Consider the following 14,203-nt stretch of genomic DNA (forward strand, 5'->3'; position numbering starts at 1 on the left):
CACAAAAAATTCTAAGCAATAATAATAATAATAATGTTAATAATAATAATAAAAATTAGCACATGCAAAGTGAAGCGTACCTTGAACCAAACGAGAATTTGAATCCCATGTATTACTTTTGGGCTTATATGCCTGCAAAGATAAAAGCTATAGTGAGCTACTACAAAAGCATAAGTGTATGTATGATGATAAATGTGACCTAAATTAAAAGCCTAAAAGATACAGACACATTACATTGGTGTACACAATGACAGCTGTATATATATATATATCTGAACAATCACATTAAATTCTTATTGGTATCTGGTGGTCATAAAACAATTGATATTCCCCAATACACTTTTAATCAGGGAGGGAATTATCTATCAATTCCCATGTTGGGCATACATGTTATAATGTATTTCTCCCATTACAATTCATAAAGTAAATATAAAAAAAACCATAGCTGATTGGCATCTGGCTGCAAGGGCTGCCTCCGAGTTTTGGGTAGTGGTAAGACTCTAATCTCATGTGTATATACAGGCTATAGCCAGTGGCATTGCAATTGCAGAGGTTGCGACCTCATTGTGGGGCCCACTAGGTCCCTCTTTCATCCATCTGATTAGCTTTTCATTGGTGCTATGCTGATAATGAACACCTGTATATGTGCATCACATAGTGGTAATCCTTAACAAGCTATCGCCTTAGGGCTCGTTTCCACTATTGCGGTGCAGAATCGCCTGGATTCCACCGCTGTTGAAATTCCATGAATTAGCATGCGGATGCGAATTTTTGCGCGTTTTTTGCCGCGAATTCGCATGCGAATTCGCATAGGTGAGGGTATATGCGAAATTAACCATGTCACTGCCTGTCTGAATTACATTGGTACCTATGCGAATTCACATGCGAATTCGCATGAAAATTCGCATACCATAGCCGCATGCGAATTTCCTATTAAATACATTAGCGGCGATTCACATGCATTCCACTCGCAGGCGAATTCGTTGGCTCTTTTGTGCGTTTTTTTACCGCTGAAAAAAACGCACCTCAACAACGCTACAGTGGAAACAGGCCCATCCACTTGCATTACATGTGCGAATCTGCATGCGTTGGACGCATGCAGATTCGCGATAGTGGAAACGAGCCCTTACTCTGATTACACCCCTCTGACACTGCGTCTGTCCTTGGTAGGTTTTAGGGCTCCATCTCAATAGAGTGCTTGGGGCCCCATGTAAAACTCCCACCAGGGCCCCAATCTCCTTAGTTTCGCCACTGGCTATGGCTAGTCAGGTGAGAAAACAGACAAATTTACCAATGTCATGGATAGATCTACTGTATATCTCCAGCACACCATGGGCTCAATTCACCATAGCGTGATAACTGCTATCACAACAGTTATCACGTAATCTGCCGCGCACGGTGGTTTGCGCCGTGAAACAAGCATGTGATCGCGCGCAAACCTTTGCTTATCACGTGGAGTAATATTTTACGCGCGTAAAGCGTCTCATGCATCAGATCACGTGATAACTGCTGTGATAGCAGTTATCACACTTTAGTGAATCAACCCCCTTGTATCACCATGCATATTTATCCATAGCTACAGAGGTGACAATCAGTGGATTCAAATGGTTTGTGAACAAGCAGGGTCATCTTGGCCTGCCAATCCACATCAATGTAAAAATACAACGTTTTTCTAGTGCGCTTGATTAAACCTCCTCCCCCTGGGACAGATGGGTGTCTTGGTGGATGTATGTAAATACAGACAGACACCTGCTTTGCTAATCTCTATAATTAAAGCTTCCTGTCTCTGCCCTGCACAGCAACTGCTTTTTCTCCTTCTACAGCTGCTTCTACTTTCTGCCCAACTGAATTTATACTGCACAGCTCTGCTACATTCACCATGAATTTAGTTCTTAAACGTTCTACTTTTACAACTCTACCCTCATGTTCTGCAGCCTCCTGCTCTCCAGCTGCCTCCTCTATAACCCTCTTCCTTCATAGATGAAGGGGCCTTTGTGGCCTTTCCAGAAATCCATCCCTGATCAGTGTACTTCTACAGTGGATGTATTTCTAGAATGCTGCCTCTCTGGATCCATAAAGCAAACCTGTGAGTTATTTTGGGACAAAAATCAGATACTTAGTGTGAAAGACACCTAAAGGTGACAGCGTTAAGGCCGAAGAGGACATAGGAAGGCAGTGGCTAATAAGGGATGAGTCATTGGTGGAACTAGGACTGGTAGCTATGCTCTCACACACACCAACATGATCTCATCTGCACACTCATAGAAGAAACAAGGGTCTTAATGGGCTTGATGGGTGGACATAAAGTAACAGGGCATATAGGCAGGAGAAGGACTTGTACTCCCACCGTAACATGCAAGGGGACCAATTGGTTGTTAATTACCTGCTCAGTGGCTCCTGGGTGCCGCCAAGTGCATGCCTGACCGACAATGCTACCAATTTCAACCAGAATTTGATTGCATTAGTCGATCGAACGTGCTGTAAGATGTAAGGCCGACTTGCTTGATTGGGTGCACAGCAGTAATGGGCTGGCCTGCGATATCGGGACAATCGAAAAATGCGACGAAACCCTGGCGAGGTCCCCGCTAATGTTAAATGTTTCCCCCGATGCCCAGTGCAAGTGATACATTATCTATCCGCGGTCTCCATTTGTCCTCCGTTGCCTCCGGGATTCCTCCATTCTGCATACATGCACTCCCCACGTGGTTGCCTAGTAAGGGCGCGCGTGTGACGTCAGATGTCACACATGTGGCCACATTACTAGGCAACCACGTGGCGTGCGTGTATGGAGAACAGAGGATGCCCGGAGCCAGCGGAGGTCACGGACAGGCAATGTATCCCTTGCACTGGGCACCGGGGGGATACTTAACATTAGGGGGATAGCGTCGAGGCGGCCGCATCACAAGGCCAATTCTGGATCGATTTCAGCATGAAGTTGATTGGGAGAGACATTTGTCTCTTGGATGAATCTGCCCATCATTGCCTGATGTATGGCTACCATTAGCATTTTTGGGGGGCCTTTTTGCTGTGTCCCAGCTTGTCTTACCTGACTATGCATGAACTCTGCCTGTCCTGATCTTGCCTTGAATACCAATTGAACTTGTTAACTGCCTGCCCTAACTTTTGGGCTTGTTGCTTGACCATTATTGTTAAGTTATTGCCCTGCACCTAACAGCCAGAATTTCAGGACTGTTGTGCCTCCTGTTATCTCTGTCTCTGGTTGGGCAATCCCAGGGGCCTCATCCTGGTGATTACTTAAAGAAAAGAAGTTCATTGCTCACTCAGAGTGGCAGCCCAATGACCCTTGAGGGACAGAGTGGTGAAGACCAGTAGTGATTTAGACTCCGCACCCTGGGAGAACCCATGTTAACCTCTGGTACCAAGTTTAACATGCCTCACTGGCCATGATAGCTGCACACAGGTATACATTGTACAGTAATCATCACTCCCTCTTCTATATCATATATGGTGTAATTGATCATGAACCTTGGTTACTTTACACTAAGAAACTTTCCTTTATTAAAATATTGTTAGACACACCTAAAAGCAGATCTCTAAACAGATATGAAAGATTTGTTGTATTTCATATATTTATACTAACTAAAAAAAAATAATGAAAGTGGAACTAAACTCAGAACTTCCTCTCTGCTCTAAAAGATTAGCCACAGCATGATAACCTTTATGGAAAAAAAAATCTTCGTTACAATTTCTGAAAATCTTTGAAAACTTGAAGTTTTAATTTGGCTTTACTTTTGCAGTAAGCACTTCAGTGTTTGCTGTATGGGCAGAGCTCTCCTGCAGACTAGTCATAGTTGCAGACTAGTCATAGTTGCTGATCAAAACTAATTAGACACTTTGATCTGTCTAAACAAACACATAACAGAGAGCAGTACATTTCTTCAGCAACTATATGTGGAATAAAGACGTTTTATTGTGTGCTATGCAAAAGTTTGGGTCCGCTTTAAGAAATATACAAAAATTATACATTTTGGTAATGTGTAACTGCTGTGTGTTGTTGCCTTTGGCTACAATGACATCTGTCTCAGTTTTTCCAGCATCGTGTGTATTGAGGTGTCATCATATAAACAGTATACTATTTATTTTGATACAGTAGTACTCACATTCCCATGGCAGATGTCCTGAGGAGGTATTGATGGCTGAAGCCTTGGAGGCATTTTTTCCATTCTAAAACATGTTTGATCTGAAAAACAATAAAAAAACAACAAAAGGAGAGCAAGAGGTTTTGAGTAAATTGTTTCAACCTCCTTAGCGGTAATCCTGAGTCAGGCTTATGAAAAAAATTCACGGCTTTTAGAACCCAGGTCTGGAGATAATCATAACACCAGGGAGGTTAAGTAAATTGCTGATTCAGCATAAAATGGACACATCCCTAATATGGCCTAGTGCAGGGGTCTGCAACCTTTAAGAATGAAAGAGCCACTTGGACCCGTTTCCGAAAAGAGAAAAAAAACTGGGAGCCGCAAAACCATTATAAAACAGATATGTCCCCAATATGCACAAATCGTTAGCAGATATAACCCCAATAAGCACAAATCGTTAGCAGATATGTCCCCAATATGCACAAATCGTTAGCAGATATGTCCCCAATATGCACAAATCGTTAGCAGATATGACCCCAATATGCACAAATCGTTAGCAGATATGTCCCCAATATGCAGATATAACCCCAATAAGCACAAATCGTTAGATATGTCCCCAATATGCACAAATCGTTAGCAGATATGACCCCAATATGCAGATATGACCCCAATATGCACAAATCGTTAGCAGATATGTCCCCAATATACAGATATAACCCCAATAAGCACAAATCGTTAGCAGATATGTCCCCAATATGCACAAATCGTTAGCAGATATGTCCCCAATATGCACAAATCGTTAGCAGATATGACCCCAATATGCAGAAATGACCCCCAATATGCACAAATCGTTAGCAGATATGTCCCCAATATGCAGAAATGACCCCCAATATGCACAAATCGTTAGCAGATATGTCCCCAATATGCAGAAATGACCCCCAATATGCACAAATCGTTAGCAGATATGACCCCAATATGCACAATTCATTAGCAAATATGACCCCAATATGCACAAATCCTTCAGCAGAAATGACCCCAATATGCACAAATCCTTCAGCAGAAATGACCCCAATATGCAGAAATCCTTCAGCAGATCTGAAAAGAAAACCCTATTTACTCACCTAGTAAGAAGACCTCCTGTCACGATCTCCTCCTGTCCTGACCTCTGGTCCCGACCTCCTTGTGGAGCGCAACTCCGTCGGCTCCTCTTCCTTCCCGACGTCACGTCCTGCCTGCACTACACTGCAGGGCTACGGGAAAATGGCCGCCCGAAGCCCTGCACTGGTCCGGCGGCCTCTCTGATAGGCTGCCGGCCAGCGGCAGCACACGTGACGTCACACGCGCAAACGTCACACGCGCGCCGCAACCACTGACACCCAGTCACCCACTACCGGTGTAGTGTCAGAATGGGCAGCCCTGCAGCACCGGAGCCGGGACTGAGCCGCGGCAAAGGGGAAAAAGAGCCGCTTGCGGCTCCGGAGCCGCGGGTTGCCGACCCCTGGCCTAGTGGGTAAAAGGTCCCTTTTTAATACAGGTATCCAGCTGATATAGGCACCACATGTTTCTTTTGGTAACCAGCTGGTAATATATGAATCCAAGCAATCCCAGCAACCCAGGAACTATAATCTCTAAGCAAGAACAGAGCATTACTGGGAGAGTGTGCAGAATCACTTCTTTATAGAGATGGTACTGACAATAAGAAGCTGCACAGAAAGCTGATGTAGGAGCCTCTGCTGCAAAAGTCATAATATGACTGTGTGACCATTTTGTTGCACAGTATAGTTGTAACAAGCCACAGTCAAACTGGGCGCACTGCATATTGTTTAACCACTTGAGGACCACAGGCTTATACCCTTCTAGTGACCAGGCCATTTTTCACAATTCAGCACTCTGCAGCTTTAACAGTTTAATGCTCGGCCATACATGTTAGCAGCTAAATGAATTTTGCCTCCTTTTCTTCTCAGTAATAGAGCTGTCTTTTGGAGGTCTCTGATTGCTGCTGCTACTGTTGGTTTTTTAATTAAAACAAAAAGAGTGCTTTTTTGTGTGTTTTTTTTCTGTGTTCCCCCTCCCTTCCCCCTTTCCCCCCTAAATTGGCCCTTCACTGCGATCCATACAATACATTACACATACATAGGCATCAGCCTATGTATGTGAGTAGATTGTGAGCCCATCAGAGGGACAGTTAAGTGACATTGCTGTCCCTTGTACAGCCCTGTGCTAGATTGCAGCACTGTACACATAAATAATGGCTTTTTTTACTAACAGCCTGCCAGCTCCGTTCACCGCTGGCAGGCTGTTCACGGATCCCTGCTCTGCGTCATGTGCGCATGCATTCCCTGCTAAACCCCGCCTCCAGGACTTGACACCAATCGGCATTAGGTGGTCCTGGCGGCGCCACCCTCCCACTGCCCATCGGCATTAGGCGGCTGGGAGGGATTACCCAGGAGCAGAGATGTTACTAGAGTTGGTGTCACCCGGTGCTGTAACTCATGGTACTGTAGACAGGTGATTGTACCCCAGATCCCAGAATAAAGCAGCTTGGTTCCCCAGATACAATTATTGATTGGCCATGTGCCCCCAGATGCCTGAATTAAGTAGCCCCGTGACCCCAGATAAAAGAATTAAGTAACCATGTGCCCCTCGGTAAAGCAAGTGTCCATAGACCCCAGATATTAGAATTATAAAGCCACATGCCATCAAGTGAAAGCATTAAGTAGCCATGTGTTCCCCTCCCAGATAGCAAATTGGGTAGTCTTTGTGTCTCTCCGAAATCAATATTAGGTAAGCAAGAAATGCAAGAAAGGCCTTATTCACTGCAAGATCAAACTTAAAGGGAACCTTAACTGAACGGGGGTTAAAGAGTTTCAATTACCTGGGGCTATTACCAGCCCCCTGCAGCAGTCCTGTGCCCTCGGAGCTGCTCTGGAATCCTCCGGTCCCCCGCATTGGACGTATTGGATGCATCCCCTACTGCAGTTGGCGCTGTTGCGGACCGCAACGCATACAAAATCACGCGTTGCCGCATATCTACGCGTGCGGTCCGCAACAGCGCTAATTGCTGTAGGGAATGCATCCAATAATACGCATGGCGGCCGGCCAACTGGTGAGTCGTCAAAAACGAAACTAAGTGACAGCGAGGGACTGGAGGATTCCAGAGCGGCTCTGAGGGCACAGGACTGCTGCAGGGGGCTGGTAATAGCCCCAGGTAAGTGAAACTCTTTACCCCCCATTCAGTTAAGGTTCCCTTTAAGCCTTTTACACACACTTGACTTAAGTCGGCTGAGGGTATTGATAGCTGGCGCCTCAGCCCAACCCACGAGTGATCCGCCGGATAGATCTACCAATTCCCAGCAACCCCAATCCCCCCGCCGAGCCCATTGTTCGCACCACTCTATCTAGCACGTAACATCACGCATGCGCTACTTCCCATCCCTCCATCCCCTACCCCGCATAGCAACACGTCATGTCATCAGCTACACAGCTGACACGGGATGTCGCCCAAGGGAAATAGCTCCTGCTCCGATAGGCATGTGTACGCAGCCTTACAAATATTGCTCAATTATCCCTAACTACCACAAAAAGTGAAAGTGTGAATTGAACCATTTCTCTCTGCCTGATCATATGCTCTATTTGGTTGATGGGTGCTCAGTTAGCACTAGGAACAATCACTGAATTCTATTTCAATTCCTTTTTTGTCATTTGATGGTAGAATATACAGTAGCATGCCATTGTTTATTTGTTTTAAAGGACAACTAAAGTGAGAAGAATATGGAGGCTGCCATATTTATTTCCTTTTAAACAATACCAGTTGCCTGGCAGCCCTGCTGATCTACTGTATTTGTCAGCAGTAGTGTCTGAATAACACCAAAAGTAAAGCATGCAGCTAATCTTGTCAGATCTGACAATGTCACACACCTGACAAACAGGAAGTGACAGATTGTTACAATGGTGATCCTCACATATTACAAAAATGAAAAACCTCTTTATAAAAGATGAAAAATAGATGATGTGCTTGACCATTGCGGCCAGTCCGTTGAATGAACACACATAAAAACCGTTTAAAAAACAATAAATGATACAGTATGGGTCGACCCCATCCACACAAAGCCACACACACGTCTTATAACATATGGCTAGTGAGGACAATAAAATTGTCCACTAAAAAGAGGTTATTCATTTTTCTAATATGTGATCCTCATGATTGTAATAATCTTTCACTTCCTATTTGTTAGTTTTATAAACTGTTGACGAACCCCATGCTAATAGTCAATTAGAGGTACAACAAGTAGAATTGTTACCGCTACCTCCAAAATATTGGAAAACCTCGAGTAGCCCATACACATTCCAGTTCTAATCTCACACACCTGATCTGCTGCATGCTTGTTTGGGGTCTATGGCTAAAAGTATTAGAGGCAGAGGAACAGCAGGCTAGCCAGGTAACTGGCATTACTTAAAAGGAAATAAATATGGCAGCCTCCATATCCCTCTTGCTTCAGTTGTCCTTTAAAACCTTATAAGTTCTCCATACCAGAGAGAAGTCCACTGAGCCCATCTGTACTTGTCCGGCGAGAATGATCACTGTTTTTGTTCAAAAACAGTGATCATTCTCAAATGGTGCTGCCGCACTCCCTCCCGCTTGCTCTCTCCTGTCGCTCCCGCCAACGGTCGTTAGATTGATGAATCATAACTTTGTTCTCATTCATTCATCTCCCCTCTAGGTCCCCATGATCGCTGGTATCAAGGAGATGCCTGCGTTACTTCCGTAGTAACACAGCCACGCATTACTTCCTATTTGGGGTACTTATTGTACGCAATAGGAAATAATGTGCAAGGATATCGTGTGTCCAAATAATAAAATGACACCTACAGACATTAGGAACTAAAAAATATTTAATATGTACGTCAAGAGGATATATTTTTATGAAATTATGGGCTTGTAATTAGTGATGGATGTAAAACTAAAAAAATGCAGCTTTATTTCCAAATTAAATATTGTCACCATACATTGTGCTAGGCATATAATTTAAACGTTGCAATAACCGGGACAAACGCAAATAAAATGTGTGGCTTTTATCCACAGTTTTATGCTTTATTTTAAAACTATAATGACCGAAAACTGTGAAATAATGCATTTTTTAATTTTTCTTATTATTATTCCCATTAAAATGCATTTAGAAAAAAAATAATATGTAGCATAATGTACCACCCGAACAAAGCCTAATTGGTGGTGAAAAACACAAGGCATAGATCATTTCATTGCGATAAGTAGTGATAAAGATATTGGGGAATGAAATGGAGAACTGCTGAAATGTCAAAATTCCTCTCGTCCATAAGGTGAAAACAACCTGTGGACCGAAGTAGTTAATGATTATTAGTAATAATGCTAGTACTACATCATAATCATTTGATCTCTATCATTGGTATCACTTCCGAAAAGTTAGCATGCTATACTTTTTCATATCCTCTAAAAAGCTTATTCATAGGAGATGAAAAGGAAGTATCCACAAACCCTCGTACACACTTGGCAGCTAATCAAAGAACACAGCTGCAAGATTTTGATAAGTTACAGTAATATCTTAGAGGTCGGAGAGAAAAAAGCACAGGGATCGGTACTGCAGGTCGTTAATGGGCTGCTGTCACTGAGCTGAGAGTTGCCCGGTATGTAAAACAAACAAAACGTGCTTTTGATATGATACTCTTGTGCAGGTACAGGCGCTGTGGAGTCCACCGCTGCTACCCAGGAGGTCAGTGCTCCACTGACGTAGGCAGGCACTGCGCTGATCGGGAAACCTTTGGCCTTGCTGGCTGCGGGCTCCATCCATCCATTGGCTGCTGCTGCTCCACCACAACAGGGACACCTCTGGTTCTGCCCCTCCATGATGCCAGCCACTAAACCAGAAGTAAGGGACGCCGCAGTCGAACGCTTCTGTGACAGCCAGATTATCTTGACCAGCCTTGAGGAATTCTGCCCAGGAGTCAGGACCCACCACAGAAATGGACACTACCACACCTTCTGAACTGGAACACCTTTGCCAGCACTGACAGATGTCAGCTATCGGGATCCTTAGCAGCATCATCCATGAAGAACTGGGTCATCACTGCTTTGCTGGCCCTTCGCCTCCCTCTGCCCCCCCATGTCTCCTTAGGTATGACACATGATAGCCAAGTGCGACAGGTGGTGCCGTAGTATGGCAGCCTCGGCTCTTGGCTTTCGAACATTATCCCCCCCCCCATCCTTCCAGAACCTGTATGAGCCAAAACCAATTCTGGGTACAACCCACAATTGTATTTGGCGAAATAAATGATTCTGATACTGTTGAGGAGTCAGCATGCAAATAAATGAGTGCGGAAAATCTTTCCGGGCACTGCTGAAAATGCGTATATGGCAGTTTACTTATTTTTGGACATACAATGTGATATTTTCAAACTTGTCAATAAAATCCCTTTTAAACCCCCAGCAAACAAGAAAATACTCAAAATAATTTTGATAGTACCCTTTCATCCTACTTTCTAATAATTTTTTCATTGCTTCAAAAAGTTACTTTAAATAGAAGATGAAACATTATCTCCTGAGAAAAATCTGAGGAGAAAAAGTTAATTGCCTATCGGCCTCTGCCTCATAAATGCAAACTCGCATCCAATTCGCACCTTTCTGGCCTCCCCCATAAACCATGGTCTTCAATATTTCTTCACAATTACAGTAAATACATACATTAGTGACACACGTCAGACATTTTAAACATGAATAATAATAGTGACTGCCCTTTGTTATCTTACAAATATTTTTCTGTTTGTGTGCACAGAGAGATTTTACAAACCTGCATGTATGTGAACATTTCTTTGGTACCATTTATCCAATCACTATTTAGGAAACTGGTCAGAATGACTGCCCAAAAACATTCCTGCATGTCAGCTTGTGTGTATGGGCCCTCAACTAGCAGAATGTTTTACATATGCTTGCTTGACAAAAAGTTCCACTTAAAAAGAAACTGTAAATACATAAATAATTTTTAGGATATCCTTTTTTTTACATTAAAGCGGACCCAAACCAAACATTTTTTTTAATTCAAAATATTTAGTTGCACCACTCTGACACATACAAAGATAAATAAACACTCTTTCAAGTCTATGAGCATTTCAGTGCATGCTTTTCACCCTTCTCTTTTCATAACTAGGGTTAGACAGGTGGCAGCCATTAGCAATTCCTCTATTACCGGACACCGCCTACTCCACCAGTTTGCCGGATTCTGTCCCGGCAATATGAAAGGAAGGGAGGGGTTCCTCCAATAAATGTAAAATATGTTATATTTGTCATCATGCAGCTGAAAAAAGGCTGCTATTTATTATTATAATTTAGAAAATAGATTTTATTTCTGAAATCTTGTATTTTTAATTTGGGTCCACTTTAATTATCCTGATTTTAGCCTCAGAAATGCTTCTAAAAGATCTATATACATTCTGGTAAATTGATTATGTAATCTCACCCTCCAGTGTTTAAGGGGAACCTTAACTAGCGAGGAAAAATTAATTCACTTACCTGGGGGCTTTCCCAAGCCTCCTGCAGCCGTCCGGTGCCCGCGCCGGTCCTTCGGTGCCCTCCGGTCTCCCTCCGCCGCTAAGTTTCGTTTTCGGACGACTGCCAGTCGTCCTCGGGCCTCTTCCGCATTCCTCGTCGTAAACTGCAGTAAAGCGCGTCCGCATGACGCCAAACGCGTCATGTGCATGACGCCAAACGCGTCATGCGGACGCGCTTTACTGCAGTTTACGACGAGGAATGCGGAAGTGGCCCGAGGACGACTGGCAGTTGTCCGAAAAGAAAACTTAGCGGCGGAGGGAGACCGGAGGACACCGAAGGACCGGCGCGGGCACCGGACGGCTGCAGGAGGCTTGGGAAAGCCCCCAGGTAAGTGAATTTATTTTTCCTCGCCAGTTAAGGTTCCCTTTAAACTAGGCAATGATGTCTGGTTGAACTCAATGGACGTATGTCTTTTTTCTACCCAAATAACTATGTAACTATGTCATGCAGCCTTCTGCCCCAGAGGACTCTGGGAGGTCACATGATTTTCCTGCTCACTTTGCAGAGGGGAAAAAACGTTCCAACTTGATTCACTTTGCCAGCAGTAAAGATGCCAGCTTTAAAAAGGTAAATCAATGTGAGGTAAGATTTTGCAATGGACAAACACTGGCTAAAAGTAAATTATAAATAAATATTCTAAAAATAAGCAATTTTTCACATTAAGTAATAAACAGTATTGCTCCTCTTTCAGTCAGGAAGAGTGGGGGAGAAAGAAAAATAATAATTTAGCAGAGTTTTTTTTTTTTTTTTTTTAACTTATTTACTTTTACCTTTGATTGATTTTGACTCTTTAGGAAATGTTCTGTTTTTCTGCTACAAAGAAGATGCATCTGTTAGAAATCTTATAATGCATTTCAGGACTGAACAAATGAACCAAACCCCACAATGACTCTGTATTACCTGAGTTCTGCCTTTGTCGATGCGCATTTGACTTGTAGATGCAATTATCTGCGCTTCACTGGAAGAGTGGCTTTCCAATAATTCTGTCCTAAAATATCTTTTGTCTAAAATACAAAGAATGGTCATCTGTAATATTGCACATACTGTTATCATAATTGTATGAATGGTTATAATGTTCACCTACAAAGCACTTTACAACCTAGCTTCTTCTTATCTAAAGAAACGTATTACCATCCTGCATGCAATCTGCACTCTACCAATAATATTCTCTCTGCTCCCCTCTTCTCACTCCTGCCTACAAGACTTCTCTTGATCCTTTCCCCTCCTCTGGACTGGAACTCCCTCTCTCACACATCCACCGATCATGCACACTTATCAAACCCTGAAAACCCACCTCTGTAGACAAGCATACTCTCTCAATTAGGACACCTTTGCAAATTATCACTATTTGATCTTCTCATACGCAGCTTCCCTTCACCTATTGCACTATCCCTTAAAACTTTAGTTGTATGCATGTTGGAATAGTGTGGCTCTGTAAAATTAACAAGCTGACTCATAATTGTATTCCAGTGGTTCTGGAGGTGTCTGGAGGCTTTCATGGACAATAAAGGGACAATTTGCAGATTCAGCAGTGATGCATTGTGGGACACCTCATATGCTCACTCCAACCTGAATAATCACAAATAACTACTGTTTTAAGAAGGCACATTTCTGTTTTGCATAGCATTTTTAGTAAGAGGGCGTTTTGGTTCTTTTTAGCCCCTTACACACTCTTTCTGGTTCACATGAGTTGCTGGGCAATCTGTATTTCTGGTTATAGTGTCCTTATCGTATCCAAAATGGGAAGCATTCTGTTATGATAAGCTTGTTACTGTAGCTAGAAAAACTTCCCATAACCCCACTGGCATTGTACAGTTACTGCAGTGAGGCAAAGGTGGCCAGACCAGGTAAAAAGAAAAAAAATGTGGGACATACAGGGACCTATTATTGGAAAGAAAAGGGTTTTTGGGGCACTAACTATTTTTTGGCATTCCTTTTATTACCTTGAATGGCAGATTTTAGCAAATGCCTGTTACTTTCTGGATGACCCCTGGCATGTATGTATGGTGCTTCTTAGCAGTATAATTTGGGATTTCATTGGAATTAACTTTAAGAATTAATACATGAATTTTAAATGTTAAAATTTAAAATTCATGTATTTGCATAGGTATTAAATGTACATTTGGTCCAGAATAAATTGCAGTATAAATGTATTTTTTCCTATGTTGTTGTCACTTACAGATGGTAGTTAAAATTTGTCAGGTTCTGGACCAGTCCATCTCCTCATAGGAGATTTTTAGTGTTTTCTTTCTTTCTCTTTTTTTCAAAGGCCCTTAATGACTGGCAGTTGCTCAGTCCAGCTGCCAAATAGTGTAGGGTGGGAGGCTGGGTGGCATTTTCAAGTAGATCCTTTACAGGTAATGCTTTTGTAAAGGATAAAGGAAATTCTCAGAATCCCCATAACAAGATGGACAGGTCCAAAACCTGTGAGATCATTCATATTTTTAATACTTACTGTAATCAACAGCAACATGGGAAAATAATTATTTTTCAATTTTGCGATTTTTTCCAACAGTGGCTATTT

General features: G+C 42.8%; 1 protein-coding gene across 1 annotated transcript in view; it reads right to left on the reverse strand.

Annotated features, from left to right (window-relative positions):
• Positions 1-14,203, reverse strand: part of LOC137545831 (uncharacterized) — a 114,960-nt gene that overhangs the window by 35,194 nt on the left and 65,563 nt on the right. The window contains exons 4-7 of the mRNA XM_068267513.1: positions 12,580-12,683; positions 12,450-12,489; positions 4,122-4,201; positions 81-132 (exon numbers count right to left, since the gene is read on the reverse strand). Of these exons, the coding sequence (XP_068123614.1) occupies positions 81-132; positions 4,122-4,201; positions 12,450-12,489; positions 12,580-12,683 (276 nt within the window). The remainder of the gene's footprint in view (positions 1-80; positions 133-4,121; positions 4,202-12,449; positions 12,490-12,579; positions 12,684-14,203) is intronic.

Source organism: Hyperolius riggenbachi, chromosome 1 (genome assembly GCF_040937935.1).
Source record: "Hyperolius riggenbachi isolate aHypRig1 chromosome 1, aHypRig1.pri, whole genome shotgun sequence".
In the NCBI taxonomy this organism is placed as follows: Eukaryota; Metazoa; Chordata; class Amphibia; order Anura; family Hyperoliidae; genus Hyperolius; species Hyperolius riggenbachi.